Source organism: Heterodontus francisci, chromosome X, assembly GCF_036365525.1.
Source record: "Heterodontus francisci isolate sHetFra1 chromosome X, sHetFra1.hap1, whole genome shotgun sequence".
Classification (NCBI taxonomy): Eukaryota; Metazoa; Chordata; class Chondrichthyes; order Heterodontiformes; family Heterodontidae; genus Heterodontus; species Heterodontus francisci.
The window spans coordinates 10,644,247-10,658,379 of NC_090421.1; the positions used below are offsets into that span (position 1 = coordinate 10,644,247).

The 14,133-nt window shown below is 42.7% G+C and overlaps 1 protein-coding gene across 1 annotated transcript in view; it reads left to right on the forward strand.

The window, feature by feature from the left end:
• Positions 1 to 603: 603 nt before the first annotated feature.
• The window catches only part of bloc1s1 (biogenesis of lysosomal organelles complex-1, subunit 1), an 84,310-nt gene continuing 70,780 nt past the window's right edge, over positions 604 to 14,133 (forward strand). Inside the window, exon 1 of the mRNA XM_068024911.1 lies at positions 604 to 741. Within this exon, the coding sequence (XP_067881012.1) occupies positions 681 to 741 (61 nt within the window). The 5' untranslated portion in view covers positions 604 to 680. The remainder of the gene's footprint in view (positions 742 to 14,133) is intronic.

The window sequence follows — 14,133 nt, forward strand, 5'->3', positions numbered from 1 at the left end:
GCAGACAGGAGAGATCTTCTCAGTCCTGGAACAAACAGACACTCAGTTCAAACTGTTTGTACAATTCAGAAAACCCTAGGTTGCCAAGCAGGTTAGTCATGTGACTAACTGGTCTGACCAGTCTTGGATTGTATCACCTTAGCAGTCTCTGGAATGCTCCTCTTACACACAATACCTGGTGATCAAGGTCCATTGTGGGTTGAATGTGTCAGGGAATGGTCCTTTGTCCTTCCAATTACCATCTGTTAATATGCAAATGTATTTTCTAGCCACAGCTGATCTGTTTCACAAGTCCTTTCCTCCAGTAACAGTTTAAAATCAGTGTTCATGACAAAATTAATGTGCCTCATTCTCAGCAGGTGGGGGCCTAGAATGACAATGTCCATTGATCGACACACCCATAAATATGTGGCCAAAAGAGTTAAAAGATTTTTGATTACTTTTCCAGCTGTGGGAGAATCTACTCTAGCATCTGTATCACCCAGTCGCATTAAAAAGTAACTTTTCCCCAAATTCTCTTTGGAAAAATATCAAAATAATTCTGAACTATGACTTCACGTGAACACAACCACTCTGTTCAGAAGGCCATGCTCTCGCGAGATCTGAAGTAAATTCCCGTTTTGGGGTTTTCTGTGCGACGGCGGAGTGGCGTTCCTTTCTTCAACAACTTCGCCGACATCATGTTATCCCGCTTACTAAAAGAGCATCAGACCAAGCAAAACGAACGCAAAGAAGTACAAGGTGGGTGCCGACATTACTATTTTCGCCGTCAGACCAAACTTCCCTTCAAACGTTGGCGGCTATTGACCGCTGGAGTTCGGCTGCTGCGCACGCCTCAAGATCGAGGCCCAGATCGCCATGGAGACAGGCCTGTACTCCCGCTGATTCATCTATATAAGCGGAAGGTCTGCCCATATATGGAATGCAGCAATAAAGTCGCGTTCTTGGTGCAATCGGCTGTCAGTCCTACAAGATGAGGTTCTAATTTCTTTTACGGGTTTGTGTTTTATATGTTACAAGTGCTGTCGGATTGCAGAATAAATAGTTAATGTGTAGGTGAAAAGACATTATACTTATCTCTGCGATTGAACTACCATCGTCCGTATATAATGTTCCGCCTCTCACGTAATAACGCAAACTGTACCTTGATAAACTTACATCGATCACTATATTAATTATTTGTGATTAAACTAAATAATTTTCACAAATTGTCAACATTGAACACCTGATGCATTGACATCCACATCGAAAGCTGTCAGCAGCGTACTTGATGAAGTTTATATACACATACCTGCCAACTAGTTATGTTTTTACAATAACAATTAACAATTTAGACTCAGTATCCACTTGTCTGTGTTTAAGGGGGGAAAATCTGCATTTATAGAATGTTTTTCGTGAGCTCAGGCTGGGTCAAAGTGTTTCACAGCCATGTAATTGTTCTTGTTTTTGCAATGCAGTTACTGTGATGGAGGCAAATAGGGCAGCCAAAATGCAGCTGTTAAGGGCCCATGAGAGCTAATCTGTTTCTGGTGGTGAGGGAGGCATGTTGGTCTGCACACTGGGAAGAGTTTCTTGCTCTTCAGATAGGGCGGTGGGATGGTCTACGTCCACCTGAGCAGACATATAGAAAGAAAACAGCAATTGCTTTTATATCACTCCTTTCACGTCCTCAGAACGTCCCAATGTGTTTTTACAGCCAATTAACTATTCTTGACACGTGTTCACCTGTTCTGTAGGTAACTGGTAGCCAGTTTGCACACAGCAAAGGTCTCACATTTAGCATTGAGATAGATAACTAGTTAAGCTTTTTTAGATGGTATTTGTTGAGGGATAAATGCTGGCTAGTTTACCAGAAGAACACCCCTGGTCTTTGAGCAGTGCGCTGTGGTGGGATCTTTTACGCCCACCTGACAGGGCAGATGGGGGTCTCGGTTTACTGTTTAACCTGAAAGATGGCACCTCTGACAATGCTGCACTTCTTCCATATTGCACTGAAATATGAGCCTAGATTATGTACTCAAGTCCTGGAGCAGCATTGGTCCTCACTTCTGGAATTCCCACCATAAACATCTCTGTCCTTCTTTAAGATATTCCTTCAAACCTACCTCTTTGACCAGGCTTTTGGCCACCTCTTCTAATATCTCCTTGTGTGGCTCAGTGAAGCACCTTTGGACATTTTACTATGTTATAGATGCTATATATGAATGCAGATTGTTGTTGATATACCATGTTAGTAATGTGTGTTGCAGTATTACACAATAGAATGATCTTTTGCAACAACTTTCACTTGTTTTTGTAGAACAAAATACAGAATAGAACAGGAATATTTCACACTCTATATCCTTTCACTATAAGAGATGTTCAAGACTGACCGTCCCATGATGCCTCTTGGAGTTGAAAAGGGTTGATCTACATTCTTTGTGTAGAAACAGTGTTGTCAGGGTGCTGCAGAAGACAAAATGATTCATTCTCTTCAATTTAATGAGTCCAGCCCAAGATGCTACGCTGGCTTTACATGCTGATTGATCTGCTGTGCACTTCCAGCATTTTCTGTTTTATTTCAGACATGCAGTGTTCATGGTTTACTCTCCACCAGGTTCAACAATTGGTCTTGCTTTCAGTCAATGGACACTCTGGGGCTCATTTTTGTCTGCCTAATATCCCGTGTACACCAATTTCTTGGGAATTAAAGATAGAAATAAGGGTTGCAGCTCTGTAATGCTGAGCTTCAACCCTGTTTGTGCTTGATATGCGTTTCTGGTGGTATCCTCTGCTTGGGCAGAAAGCTCCTGTCTGAAAGGGGAAACCTTTTAAATTGGGTATTAATGGCGTTGGACTGATGTAATAATGCTTCATATGCCATTTTTCCAGGCCAAACGTTGGGTGCACACATGAGCAATTGAATGCCCATGGAACTTGAGTGTTAGATGCTGTTAGGCTGGCCTTTCAATTTGGAGGACCCGTAAAGAGGCAGTCAGGACATCCTTAGGATTTTTTATTTTTATTTCATTTTTTTATTCATTCATGGGATGTGGGCGTTGCTGGCTAGGCCAGCATTTATTGCCTATCCCCAGTTGCCCCTGAGAAAGTGGTGGTGAGCTGCCTTCTTGAACTGCTGCAGTCCATGTGGGGTAGGTACACCCACAGTGCCGTTAGGAAGAGAGTTCCAGCATTTTGACCCAGCGACAGTGAAGGAACGGCAATATAGTTCCAAGTCAGGATGGTGTGTGACTTGGAGGGGAACTTGCAGGTGATGTTCCCATGCATTTGCTGCCCTTGTCCTTTTAGTTGGTCGAGGTTGCGGGTTTGGAAGGTGCTGTCTAAAGAGCCTTGGTGCGTTGCTGCAGTGCATCTTGTAGATGGTACACACTGCTGCCACTGCGTGTCGGTGGTGCAGGGAGTGAATGTTTGTGGATGGGGTGCCAGTCAAGCGGGCTGCTTTGTCTTGGATGGTGTCGAGCTTCTTGAGTGTTGTTGGAGCTGCACCCATCCAGGCAAGTGGAGAATATTCCATCACACTCCTGACTTGTGCCTTGTAGATGGTGGACAGGCTTTGGGGAGTCAGGAGGTGAGTTACTCGCCGCAGGAATCCTAGCCTCTGACCTGCTCTTGTCGCCACGGTATTTATATGGCTACTTCAGTTCAGTTTCTGGTCAATGGTAGCCTCCAGGATGTTGATAGTGGTGGATTCAGCAATGGTAATGCCATTGAATGTCAAGGGGAGATGGTTAGATTCTCTCTTGTTGGAGTTGGTCATTGCCTGGCACTTTAGTGGCAAGTAACATTTGTGCCACACATCAGCCCAAGTCTGGATATTGTCCAGGTCTTGCTGCATTTCTACACAGACTCCTTCAGTATCTGAGGAGTCGCGAATGGTACTGAACATTGTGCAATCATCAGCGAACATCCCCACTTCTGACCTTATGATTGAAGGAAGGTCATTGATGAGGCAGCTGAAGATGGTTAGGCCTAGGACATTACCATGAGGAACTCTTGCAGTGATGTCCTGGAGCTCCGATGATTGACCTCCAACCACCACAACCATCTTCCTTTGTGCTAGGTATGACTCCAACCAGTGGAAAGTTTTCCCCCTGATTCCCATTGACTCCAGTTTTGCAAGGGCTAGAGTATGATGCCATACTCGGTCAAATGCTGCCTTGAGGTCAAGGGCAGTCACTCTCACCTCACCTCACCTGTTGAGTTCATCTCTTTTGTCCATGTTTGAACCAAGGCTGTAATGAGGTCAGGAGCTGAGTGGCCCTGGCGGAAGCCAAACTGAGCATCACTGAGCAGGTTGTTGCTAAGCAAGTGCCGCTTGATCACACTGTCGATGGCACCTTCCATCACTTAACTGATGATTGAGAGTAGACTGCTGAGGCAGTAATTGACCGGGATTGACGTCCTGCTTTTTATGTTCAGGACATACCTGGGCAATTTTCCACATTGCAGGGTAGATGCCAGTGTTGTAGCTGTACTGGAACAGCTTGGCTAGGGGTGCGGCAAGTTCTGGAGCACAGCTCTTCAGTAATATTGCTGGAATATTGTCAGGGCCCATAGCCTTTGCAGTATCCAGTGCCTTCAGTTGTTTCTTGATATCACGCAGAGTGAATCGAATTGGCTGAAGTCTGGCGTCTGTGATGCCGGGGACTTCAGGAGGAGGCCGAGATGGATCATTAATTCGGCACTTCTGGCTGAAGATTGTTGTAAATGCTTCAGCCTTATCTTTTGTGCTGATGTGCTGGACTCCCCCCATCATTGAGGATGGGGATATTTGTGGAGCCATCTCCTCCAGTTAGTTGTTTAATTGTCCACCACCATTCATGGCTGGATGTGGCAGGACTGCAGAGCTTAGATCTGATCCGTTGGTTATGGGATCGCTTAGCTCTGTCTATCGCATGCTGCTTACGCAATTTGACACGCAAGTAGTCCTGTGTTGTCGCTTCACCATGTTGACACCTCATTTTGAGGTATGCCTGGTGCTGCTCCTGGCATGCCCTCCTACACTCTTCATTGAGCCAGGGCTGGTCTCCTGGCTTGATGGTATTTGGTCCCTTTATATTAATGTTCAATGTACAATAGCATTAGAAGAGCAGGGAAAGCAAAATCTGAGTAAATTTGCAAAAGTGACGGTTCAGATGACAGAGTGGAGGAGTCTATGAATGCTAAATGACATCACGATGAACACGGAGTGGAGCTCTGAAGGGAGTAAATCAGGTGAGTAAAAGTAAGTCTTTTTTGAACAAAAGCCGTCTACCAAATTTTAATACAGGTTTTCAATAAAGAAATAAATAAAACAAAGGCTACAGATAGCAGGACAGGTTATGTGTCGGGACTGTAATATGTGGGAGTTTGTGGACAGTGAGACTAATCCTGGGTTCCCATATCTGCAGGAAATCTCTCTGCCTTCAGTCTCTACAGTTTCTGAGTTATTATGCTGGAGGGAGAGTTAGAAACGCTCTGAAACACAGTTTATTCTGGATAGTTTTATCCAGAACATCGTCACACCCCATAGGAAAGCACAGGTTCAGGAAGAGGAGGATGTGACTGTCAGGGAGCCTGGTAGCAGGGACTTGGGAGACGTTAAGAAGGAGTTCCCACAAGCATTGACCCTGTCCAACAGCTATGATGTACTCGTTACCTGTGAGGACAAGGAGAAAGACTGCAGGGAGGACAGCCTCAATGTAGACCAAGGCAGTGCGGCTCAAAGGTTTTAACCAGTAGTGGAAGAGCAGAATAGAAATGTGATAATGATAGGGGATTCTATAATTAGGGTGATCGATAGTGTCCTCTGCAGCCACAAATGAGAGTCCCTAAGGGTGTGTTGCCTACTCAGTGCCATGGGAAGGGATATCTCGAGGCAGCTGAAGAGGAATTTGGTGAGGATGGGGGAAAATTCAGTTGTCGTAGTCCATGTTGGATCAACCGACATAAGTAGGAACTGGGAGGAGGTCCTGCTGAGTGATTGTCAGGAGTTAGGCGCTGAATTTAAAAGCAGGACCTCGAGAGTAATAACTTCTAGATTATTGCCTGAGCCACATGCAAATTGGGATAGAGACAGACAAATCAGGAGAATTTAACACATGGCTAAAGCGCTGGTGTGGGTAAGAGGGCTTCCTTTTCATGGGACGCTGGCGCCAGTACTGAGACAAGAAGGGCCTGTACTGATGTGGCAGGCTCTGTCTGAACTGGAAGGGGACCACTGTCCTAGCAGAAAGGGAGGTGGCAAAGGCTTTAAACTAAGGGAGGTGGGGGGAACAGTCTACAAGAAATGAAACAAGCCGAAATATAAATGAAACAGGAAAGCAGCGTACAGGACAGACTAAACTAAGGTAGGACATTAAGGGCCAGGGAATAAATAGTGTTATGGAATCGGAGTGAGAGGAACTGATTTTAAAAATTCGTTAAAATATCTGTACCGCTATGTATACTGTGTCTGCAATAAAACGGGAACTGAAGGAATGGTAAGTTGTGAAGAACCAGATATAATTGGGATTACTGAGACATGACTACAGAAAAATTAGGACTGGGGATTAAACATTGCAGAGTATAACATATGTCAAAGATAGGGAAAAAGGGGAGTAGCTGCACATAATGGCTGTGCGTCACTTGTTTCTACTATCAGGAAGACAGAAATAGAACCCATGTGGACAGAGAAAGAAGATAATAAAGGAACAGTCACATAGGGGTAGTTTACAGACCACCTAATACTAGAAGGGAGGTGAAGGAAGAAAAATGCAAATAAATTATGGAAGCAAGTAAAAGGGCATAGAATAGTAATCATGGGGGATTTCAACTACCTCGAAATTAATTGGCCAGAAGAGGTAAAGAGGATAAGGGAATGGAGTTCATACAATGTGAACCGGAATCCTTTCTAACCCAGTATTTAAGAAACCCAACAAGGGATGATTCATAACATACACTACTGGATCTAATAATGGAGAATGAACCAGAGCAAATAAAAGTAGGGAAACATTAGGCAATAGTGAAGATAATATAATATGCTTTAAGATTATACTTGAAAAAGACATAAGCATGCCAAATAACAGGATAATAGATTGGAGAAAAACTGAGTTTGAGGGGGGCTGAGAATCAAACTTGGGAAAATACAATGGACAACAATATTGGCAAACAGCAATGGAAACATTTAAAATGGTGTTCAGCAGAGTCCAGGGAAAATATATTCGGCTAAAAAACAAGAACAAACTAAGTACTAATGAGACTCCGTGGATGAATAAAGACATAAAAGAAAATTGAAGGGAGGGAAATTGGCATACACTGAGTACATGGACAGTAAGGGAGAACAAAACAAGGCAGAATATAAAGAAATTAGGAGAGAAGTCAAAAACCCAATTAGGAAGGCAAAGGAACCATGAAATTAAATTATTAGCAAACATAAGACAAACCAGTAAAATATTCTACAGGCACATAACTAAAAACAGGAAAGTCGGAATGGGGTCGGAATGGACAGGATAAAATCGCAGGCAGTGATAATCAAATGGCAGAAATATTAAACAATTACTTTGCTTCACTATTTACCAGGGAGACAGAGGAGGTGGACATGACATCGGACGATGAGGTTAGAATTGATCTCACCACATTTAAACGAAAAAGAGAAATGTTAAATAAACTGATCAAACTCCGAGGCTAAGGCTCTTGGTTCAGACATATTGTTTCCATGTATTTTAAAAGAATCTAAAGAAGAGATACCAGAGGCACAATTGCACATATTAATAATTTGTTAGAAAAGGGCATAGTGCCAGAGGACTGGCATAGCTAACGTTATGCCGATATTTAAAAAGGGATAGAGAACATGTCCAGGGAGCTATAGACCAGTCAGCTTAACATCGGTGGCAGGAAAAATAATGGAATCCCTACCCAAAAAAAGGGAAAAACATTTGGAAACCAAAAATACCAGAAGAATAGTCTGTGCATTTCAAATGGGGAAGTCTTGCATGACCAATCTTATTGAATTCTTTGAAGTGATAAGAGAGAGTAGACAAGGGTAATGTAGTAGATATAATCTATCTGGATTTCCATAAGATGTTCGATAAAGTGCCATGTAATAGACTAATGAATAAAGTTAGAACATGGAGAGTCGGGGAAAAGTAGCAGAATGGATAGCTGACTGCAGACAGAAAGCAGAGACTAAGGGTAAAAGGTAACTATTCAGAGTGGCAGAAGGTGGAAAGTGGAGTCCCACAAATACCAGTGCTGAAAAGTTCACAATTTATATTCATGATTTAGACTTTGGAATCAAAAACACAATTCCTAAATTTGCAGATAACCCCAAATACTGTGGAGGACTACAACAAATTACAAGAAGACATTAATAAACTGCAGAATGGGCCTATCACGGGCAAATGAATTTCAACACAGATAAGTGTGACGTATTGCATTTTTGTAAGAAAAATAAGGAGGCTGCTTCTAACTTGGAATCCAAATTGGGTAGAGAGTGAAGGAATCTGGGAGTACAAATATACAAATCACTAAAAATAGTGACATGGTTTAATAAGGCCATAAAAAAGCAAACCAAGCACTCTGTTTATTTCTCGAGGGATAGAATTGAAACGTAGAGAAAATATGCTCAATTTGTATTGAACCTTGGTGAGACCACATATGGAATATTGTGTATAGTTCTGGTCAATGTAGTATAAAAAGGATATAGAGGCACCGGAGAGGGTGCAAAAAAGATTTACTAGAATGAGATCAGAACTGCAAGGTTATACCTATCAGGAAAGTATTGAACAGGCTGGGTCTTTTTTTTGAAAAGAGAAAGCTGAGGGGTGACTTCATCGAGGTCTATAAAATTATGAAAGGTTTTGATCAAGCAGATACAGAGAGTATGTTCCCACTTGTGGTGAAGAGCAACACTCGAGGCCATCAATATAAGATAGTCACCAAGAAATCCAATAAGGAATTCAGAAGAAACTTCTTTACCCAGAGAGTGGTGATACTGTGGAACCTGCTGCCACAGGGAGTAGTTGAGGTGAATAGTATAGATGCACTTAAGGAGAGACTAGATAAGTATACGAAGGAGAAGGAAATAGAGGGTTATGCTGATAGAGTTAGATGAGGAAGGAAAGGAGGGGCTTGAGTGGAGCATGAATGCCGGCATGGACATTTGGGTCGAATGGCCTCTTTCTGTGCAGTATATTCTGTCTAATTATATGTATTGTTTCTTTATGGAAAGTTACCAGTTGGTTGTATTGTGACAAATTTTTAAATGGCTGTTACATTCTGAAGGCCGTCTCTCTATCCCAGGAAATAAAGGTACAAAAGGCTAATTGTTCACTCTGCAACACTCTGTCCCACATGACTTTGCATAAGATCACATTGTGGTTCGTAGGGAATTTGGTCTTTTTTGTAGTAGGGGTCCTTTGCACAAGGTATGAGGGAAAAGTATCTGGAGAAGGCCTGGGTCATGATGCTCACTGCCTTGGTTACACAGAGTTGGGCAAATCTATTTTCTTTCTAGGAGGCAGAGGAAAAGTTTCTGGCCGACAATACTTGCAATTGACTCAATTATATGTTTCAGTGCAGTGTTTGCAAACAGATTAATAAAATTTGCCAAACACTTCTCTGTAAAGGAAGTGCTCTTTAAAACCAACTGAAATTAATCGAGCAATTTTCAAGAACAGCAGGATCGTATTTTGTTTTAAAGCAGTGTTTCCACCACCCACCTTCATTAACCAGTAAATGTCATGGAGGCTTGACAAGTTGTAAAAAAGCTTGTCATTTGTGCTATGGTCGTTATTAATTCATTAAGAAGTTGTAGCATCAAACTGTATACATATATGTCTAGGAATTATCTTCTAACCTTCAAATTGACACCAGCATGTAGATAATGTTCAATGTAATGTTTCTTAATGATTAATGACTGAAGTGCAAATGGTTTTTGCTGCACGCTTTCCTTTTCATTAGTCGCAGACAATTTAGGCACTAATTAGAAGTCATGAATCTTTATTTACAGCAACATCAGCTTGCATCTTCATAATGCTTCCATGCACAGGAAGATGTCTCAAATTATCTTTACATTACAAAGGAAAACAGGATGGGAGGCAGGATGGAAAAAGGGAAAACCTGAGAGGATTGGACTGGCATAAAGGCATAATTGAACAGAAGGAGTTTAAGAAGGGTTGTGAAAGCAGGCATAGGTGGCAAAGTACAGTGGCAGAGGGCGGGATCTCCAGCGGGCAGGGATACCTTGTAGCCACCATCGGTGGACCACAGGACAAGGAGTGATGTGGTGGTATCAGAGGAGTGGAGGATGTGTGCTTGGGCTTGTGCCAGAGGTGATTGCTAATGCATGCTTAAATGAACAAGGACAAGGATCTTGGGCAGTTCCTTGGGGTTACCATTGACCAGAAACTGACCTGAACTAGCCACATAAAATACTGTGGCTGCAAGAGCCAGTCAGAGGCTAGGAATTCTGTGGCGAATAACTCACCTCCTGTCTCCATCAAAATGCATTAACTGGTCTCAGCCTATGGATCAATGGAAGAGGTTTGGGGATAGAGCTAGTTGTTGCCATACATATGGAGGCTGATTTAGTAGTTCCAGTGATGTCATCAAAGGATAGCATGTAAATGATTTGGGGGAGGAGATCCAAGATGAAGCCTTGGGGTATATTGGAGTTAATCATGTACCAAAGGCGGGGCAGACATTGGAGGTGATCTAGTGTTTTTGTTGCACTGTATGGCGAGAGATATCAAAGGAGGATGGAGTGATTGATGGTGTCGGGTAATGGTGAGATCAAGGGAGAATAGGAAAGACCCATGAATCACAGTATAGATACATCAATCTCATTGTATGTGACAGCTAGAGGAGAGAAATAACTTGTATTTATATGGCATCTGTCATATCCTCAGGATATTCCAAAGTGCTTCATGGTCAACAAATGACTTCAGAAGTCTGTTCTATTTGTAAGCAGATGTAACAAGCAGTTTGCATGCGACAAGGTTCTGCAAACAGCTGAGACAAGTTAATGTATTTTGATGGTGTTGGTTGAGGGAACCATTTTGCTGGGAAAACCCAAAGTTATTCTATCTTAGGTAAGAATAATTAGAGTTGGGATCTGCTGATAATTCTAATTATGGTATTGTTGAGGTTGGTAAAGATTGAGGGTTGCAGTAGCAATTTCAAAAATCAAATTCTTGTCCCCACCCTATCATTGTTCCCCACTTGAGATTGTAGGCAGGTTAATTGGATAAATACTTCAGGGGAAAAAAAATTACAGGGCTATGGGAAAAGGGCAGGGGAATGGGATTAATTGGAGAGCTCTACCATAGAGCCAGTATAGACACAATGGGCTGATTGTCCTCCTTCTGTGCTGTATCATTCCATGAATCTATGAACCTGCTACTTAACTAGCTATTAGAAGCTGTGTAGACTGACCTGGACTGATTATCCTTCTGTTTTCCCTCTGTATCATAATGTGAAAGCAGTTAGCCTCCAATCTGCACCTCCCCCCAAAGCTACAGTCAAAATGAGGAAATGTGTGAGTATATTGAAAGCTGCCGAGGACATTTCAGAAAGCCATTAATGCTGCTGGTATAAATAATGCTGCCAGGGTGATGGCAGAATCCTGCATATAGAGTCATTTACAGCACAGAAGGAGGCCATTCGGCCCGTCAAGTCCATGCCGGCTCTCCACAGAGCTATGCAGTCAGTCCCACTCACTGGCTCAATCCCCGTAGCTCTGTACGTCTATTTCTGTCAGGCCATCCAACTTCCTCTTAAAATCATTGATCGTCTCCGCTTCCACCACCCTTGTGGGCAGTGTGTTCCAGGTCATAACCACCCGCTGTGTAAAAAGGTGCTTCCTCAGATTCCCCTGCATCTTTTGCCCAAAACTTTCAATCTGTGCCCCCTTGTCCTTGTACCATTTGTTAATGAGCACAGTTTTTCCTTGTCTAGCTTATCCAAGCCTGCCATAATATTGTACTCCGAGGTAAAGTTTAGGTCGGCTAAATCACTTTACTTGCACTAAATAACGTGGATCTTCTTACTGATACAGTATGCAGTGAGGTAAATATTAGTTAGTTGTACACATCTGGCACTCTACCGCATGTTTATTGGTATCATTGGTTCCATGTATGCTCTTAATGGGATGCATACAGAGGAACTGATAGAGAGTAGATCATGCTGTGTCAGTGCTGGGAAAGCTGGTATTTATTGTTCTAGCACTGGGTTTAATTGCCATGTCTCTTGTTCAAATGGTGTAAACTCCTGTACAAATAGTGCACAGTTCCTGTGTGATTTTGTCAAGTTCATATACTTGATGTCAACCTCTGTGAGCTGTGTAGAGGGCACTACATTCTGGTAGCACCGTGCCCCCAAAGGCATCTTTTAAAAACAAAAAAATCTGATTATAACAATAGTAGTTCCAGAACTTTTCAAATTCAGACCGTCATTAAGATAGAATAGCTGCTATGCAGAGTGCAGCTGTTCTAAGCTCTGAAGTTTAAGATTTAATTTTTGGACATCTGCCTGACTGGAGTATACTTGGCAAAAACATTTTGAATCCCATCACTTAGATCTAAGATTCTGAAATTAGGCCATTTGGACTCCATGTTTAATTTTCATAACTCCAGTATTGGAATGAATGCAGAAATCTGGTGTATTAGGGATATCTTGCCCTGATTGCCATTAGTACATGCTTTGTAAATTTGATTGCAGTACACTGTAGACATGCCAATGATAACGATATCATGGAATCATATAGAATTATTTTCAATAGGAATTACAGTGCAGAAGTAGGTCATTCAGCCATTGTGTCTGTGCCAGTGCTAGCACTTCTACTGGAACTATCTGTTCAGTTCCATTTTCCTGCCCATTCTCCACATACTTTTGTATTCGCTCTTTTCAAATGCTGATCCAATCCCCCCTTTTTAAATCATATTCTGATGCCTGCCTTGGTGGCAACTCTCAGTCGAACATTCCATGTTCTACTAACACTCTGTGTGAAGAAATCTATTTCAACTTCTGGCTTCACTCTTCCCGTGATTCCGGTGAAACTTTTGGGACCAGCTTAATTTTAAATGTTTTACAGTGGCTTCTGGCAGTATTTGGGCCTGTACTGGAGACCTCGCCATGTGAGTGAAGGTGAAAATGGCTATCGCTGCTGGAGATGGACTTATGCAGACGCCTTGAAGATTGCGGGGTGGCACAGTGGCGCAGTGGTTAGCACCACAGCCTCACAGCTCCAGCGACCCGGGTTCGATTCTGGGTACTGCCTGTGCGGAGTTTGCAAGTTCTCCCTGTGACTGTGTGGGTTTCCGCTGGGTGCTCCGGTTTCCTCCCACAGCCAAAGGCTTGCAGGTTGATAGGTAAATTGGTCATTGTAAATTGCCCCTAGTGTAGGTAGGTGGTAGGAGAATGGTGGGGATGTGATAGGGAATATAGGATTAACGTAGGATTAGTATCAATGGGTGGTTGTTGGTCAGCACAGACTCGGTGGGCAGAAGGGCCTGTTTCAGTGTTCTATGACTCTATGACTTTCTATCTATGACTCTGATGAAGTGGCAACACCGACCAGTACAGAATTGGCAATGCCTAAGTTGATTTGCGATCCTGCCTTGGTCTTTAAACCCTTTGCAGTGAGCATTGCACCTCTCCTAGCAACACTGGGCGGCTATTTAATACTGACGTTTAATGTTGGTGAGGAAATAATGAAAATGTGATGCCTGACAGAACAGGTACCACAACAGATGGGTTGGATTAACAAGGTCCAACTGAACAATAATGTGTTCATGCATTGGCTCACAGGCACCAAAAATACCAAGTGCAGTCTTCCCCCAGTGGTTTAGGTGAAATAAATTGTGTAGTGTGGTACTGAGCCATACAGATCAAAAGGATTTGTCTTTAATTCTTGATCTGAGTTAGTTGATCTCATTTGGAGAGTTTCAATTTCTCGCTGTGCCCCGGTATAGAAAGGGGGTTCCCATTCTTGATCGCTATTCAGTGACTCCTGCTAGAAAGTGCAAGTTGGCTCAGTTGTGATGCCCTTAGACATTGAATAACTCTCTGGCACTCACTGTTTAGGCTCACGCATCAAGCATAACCAGTTGAGCAAGGCATCTCGAGGATGCTGGCATTGGTGAAATTGTACCCCTGCAAGAGTCAGTACTCTCA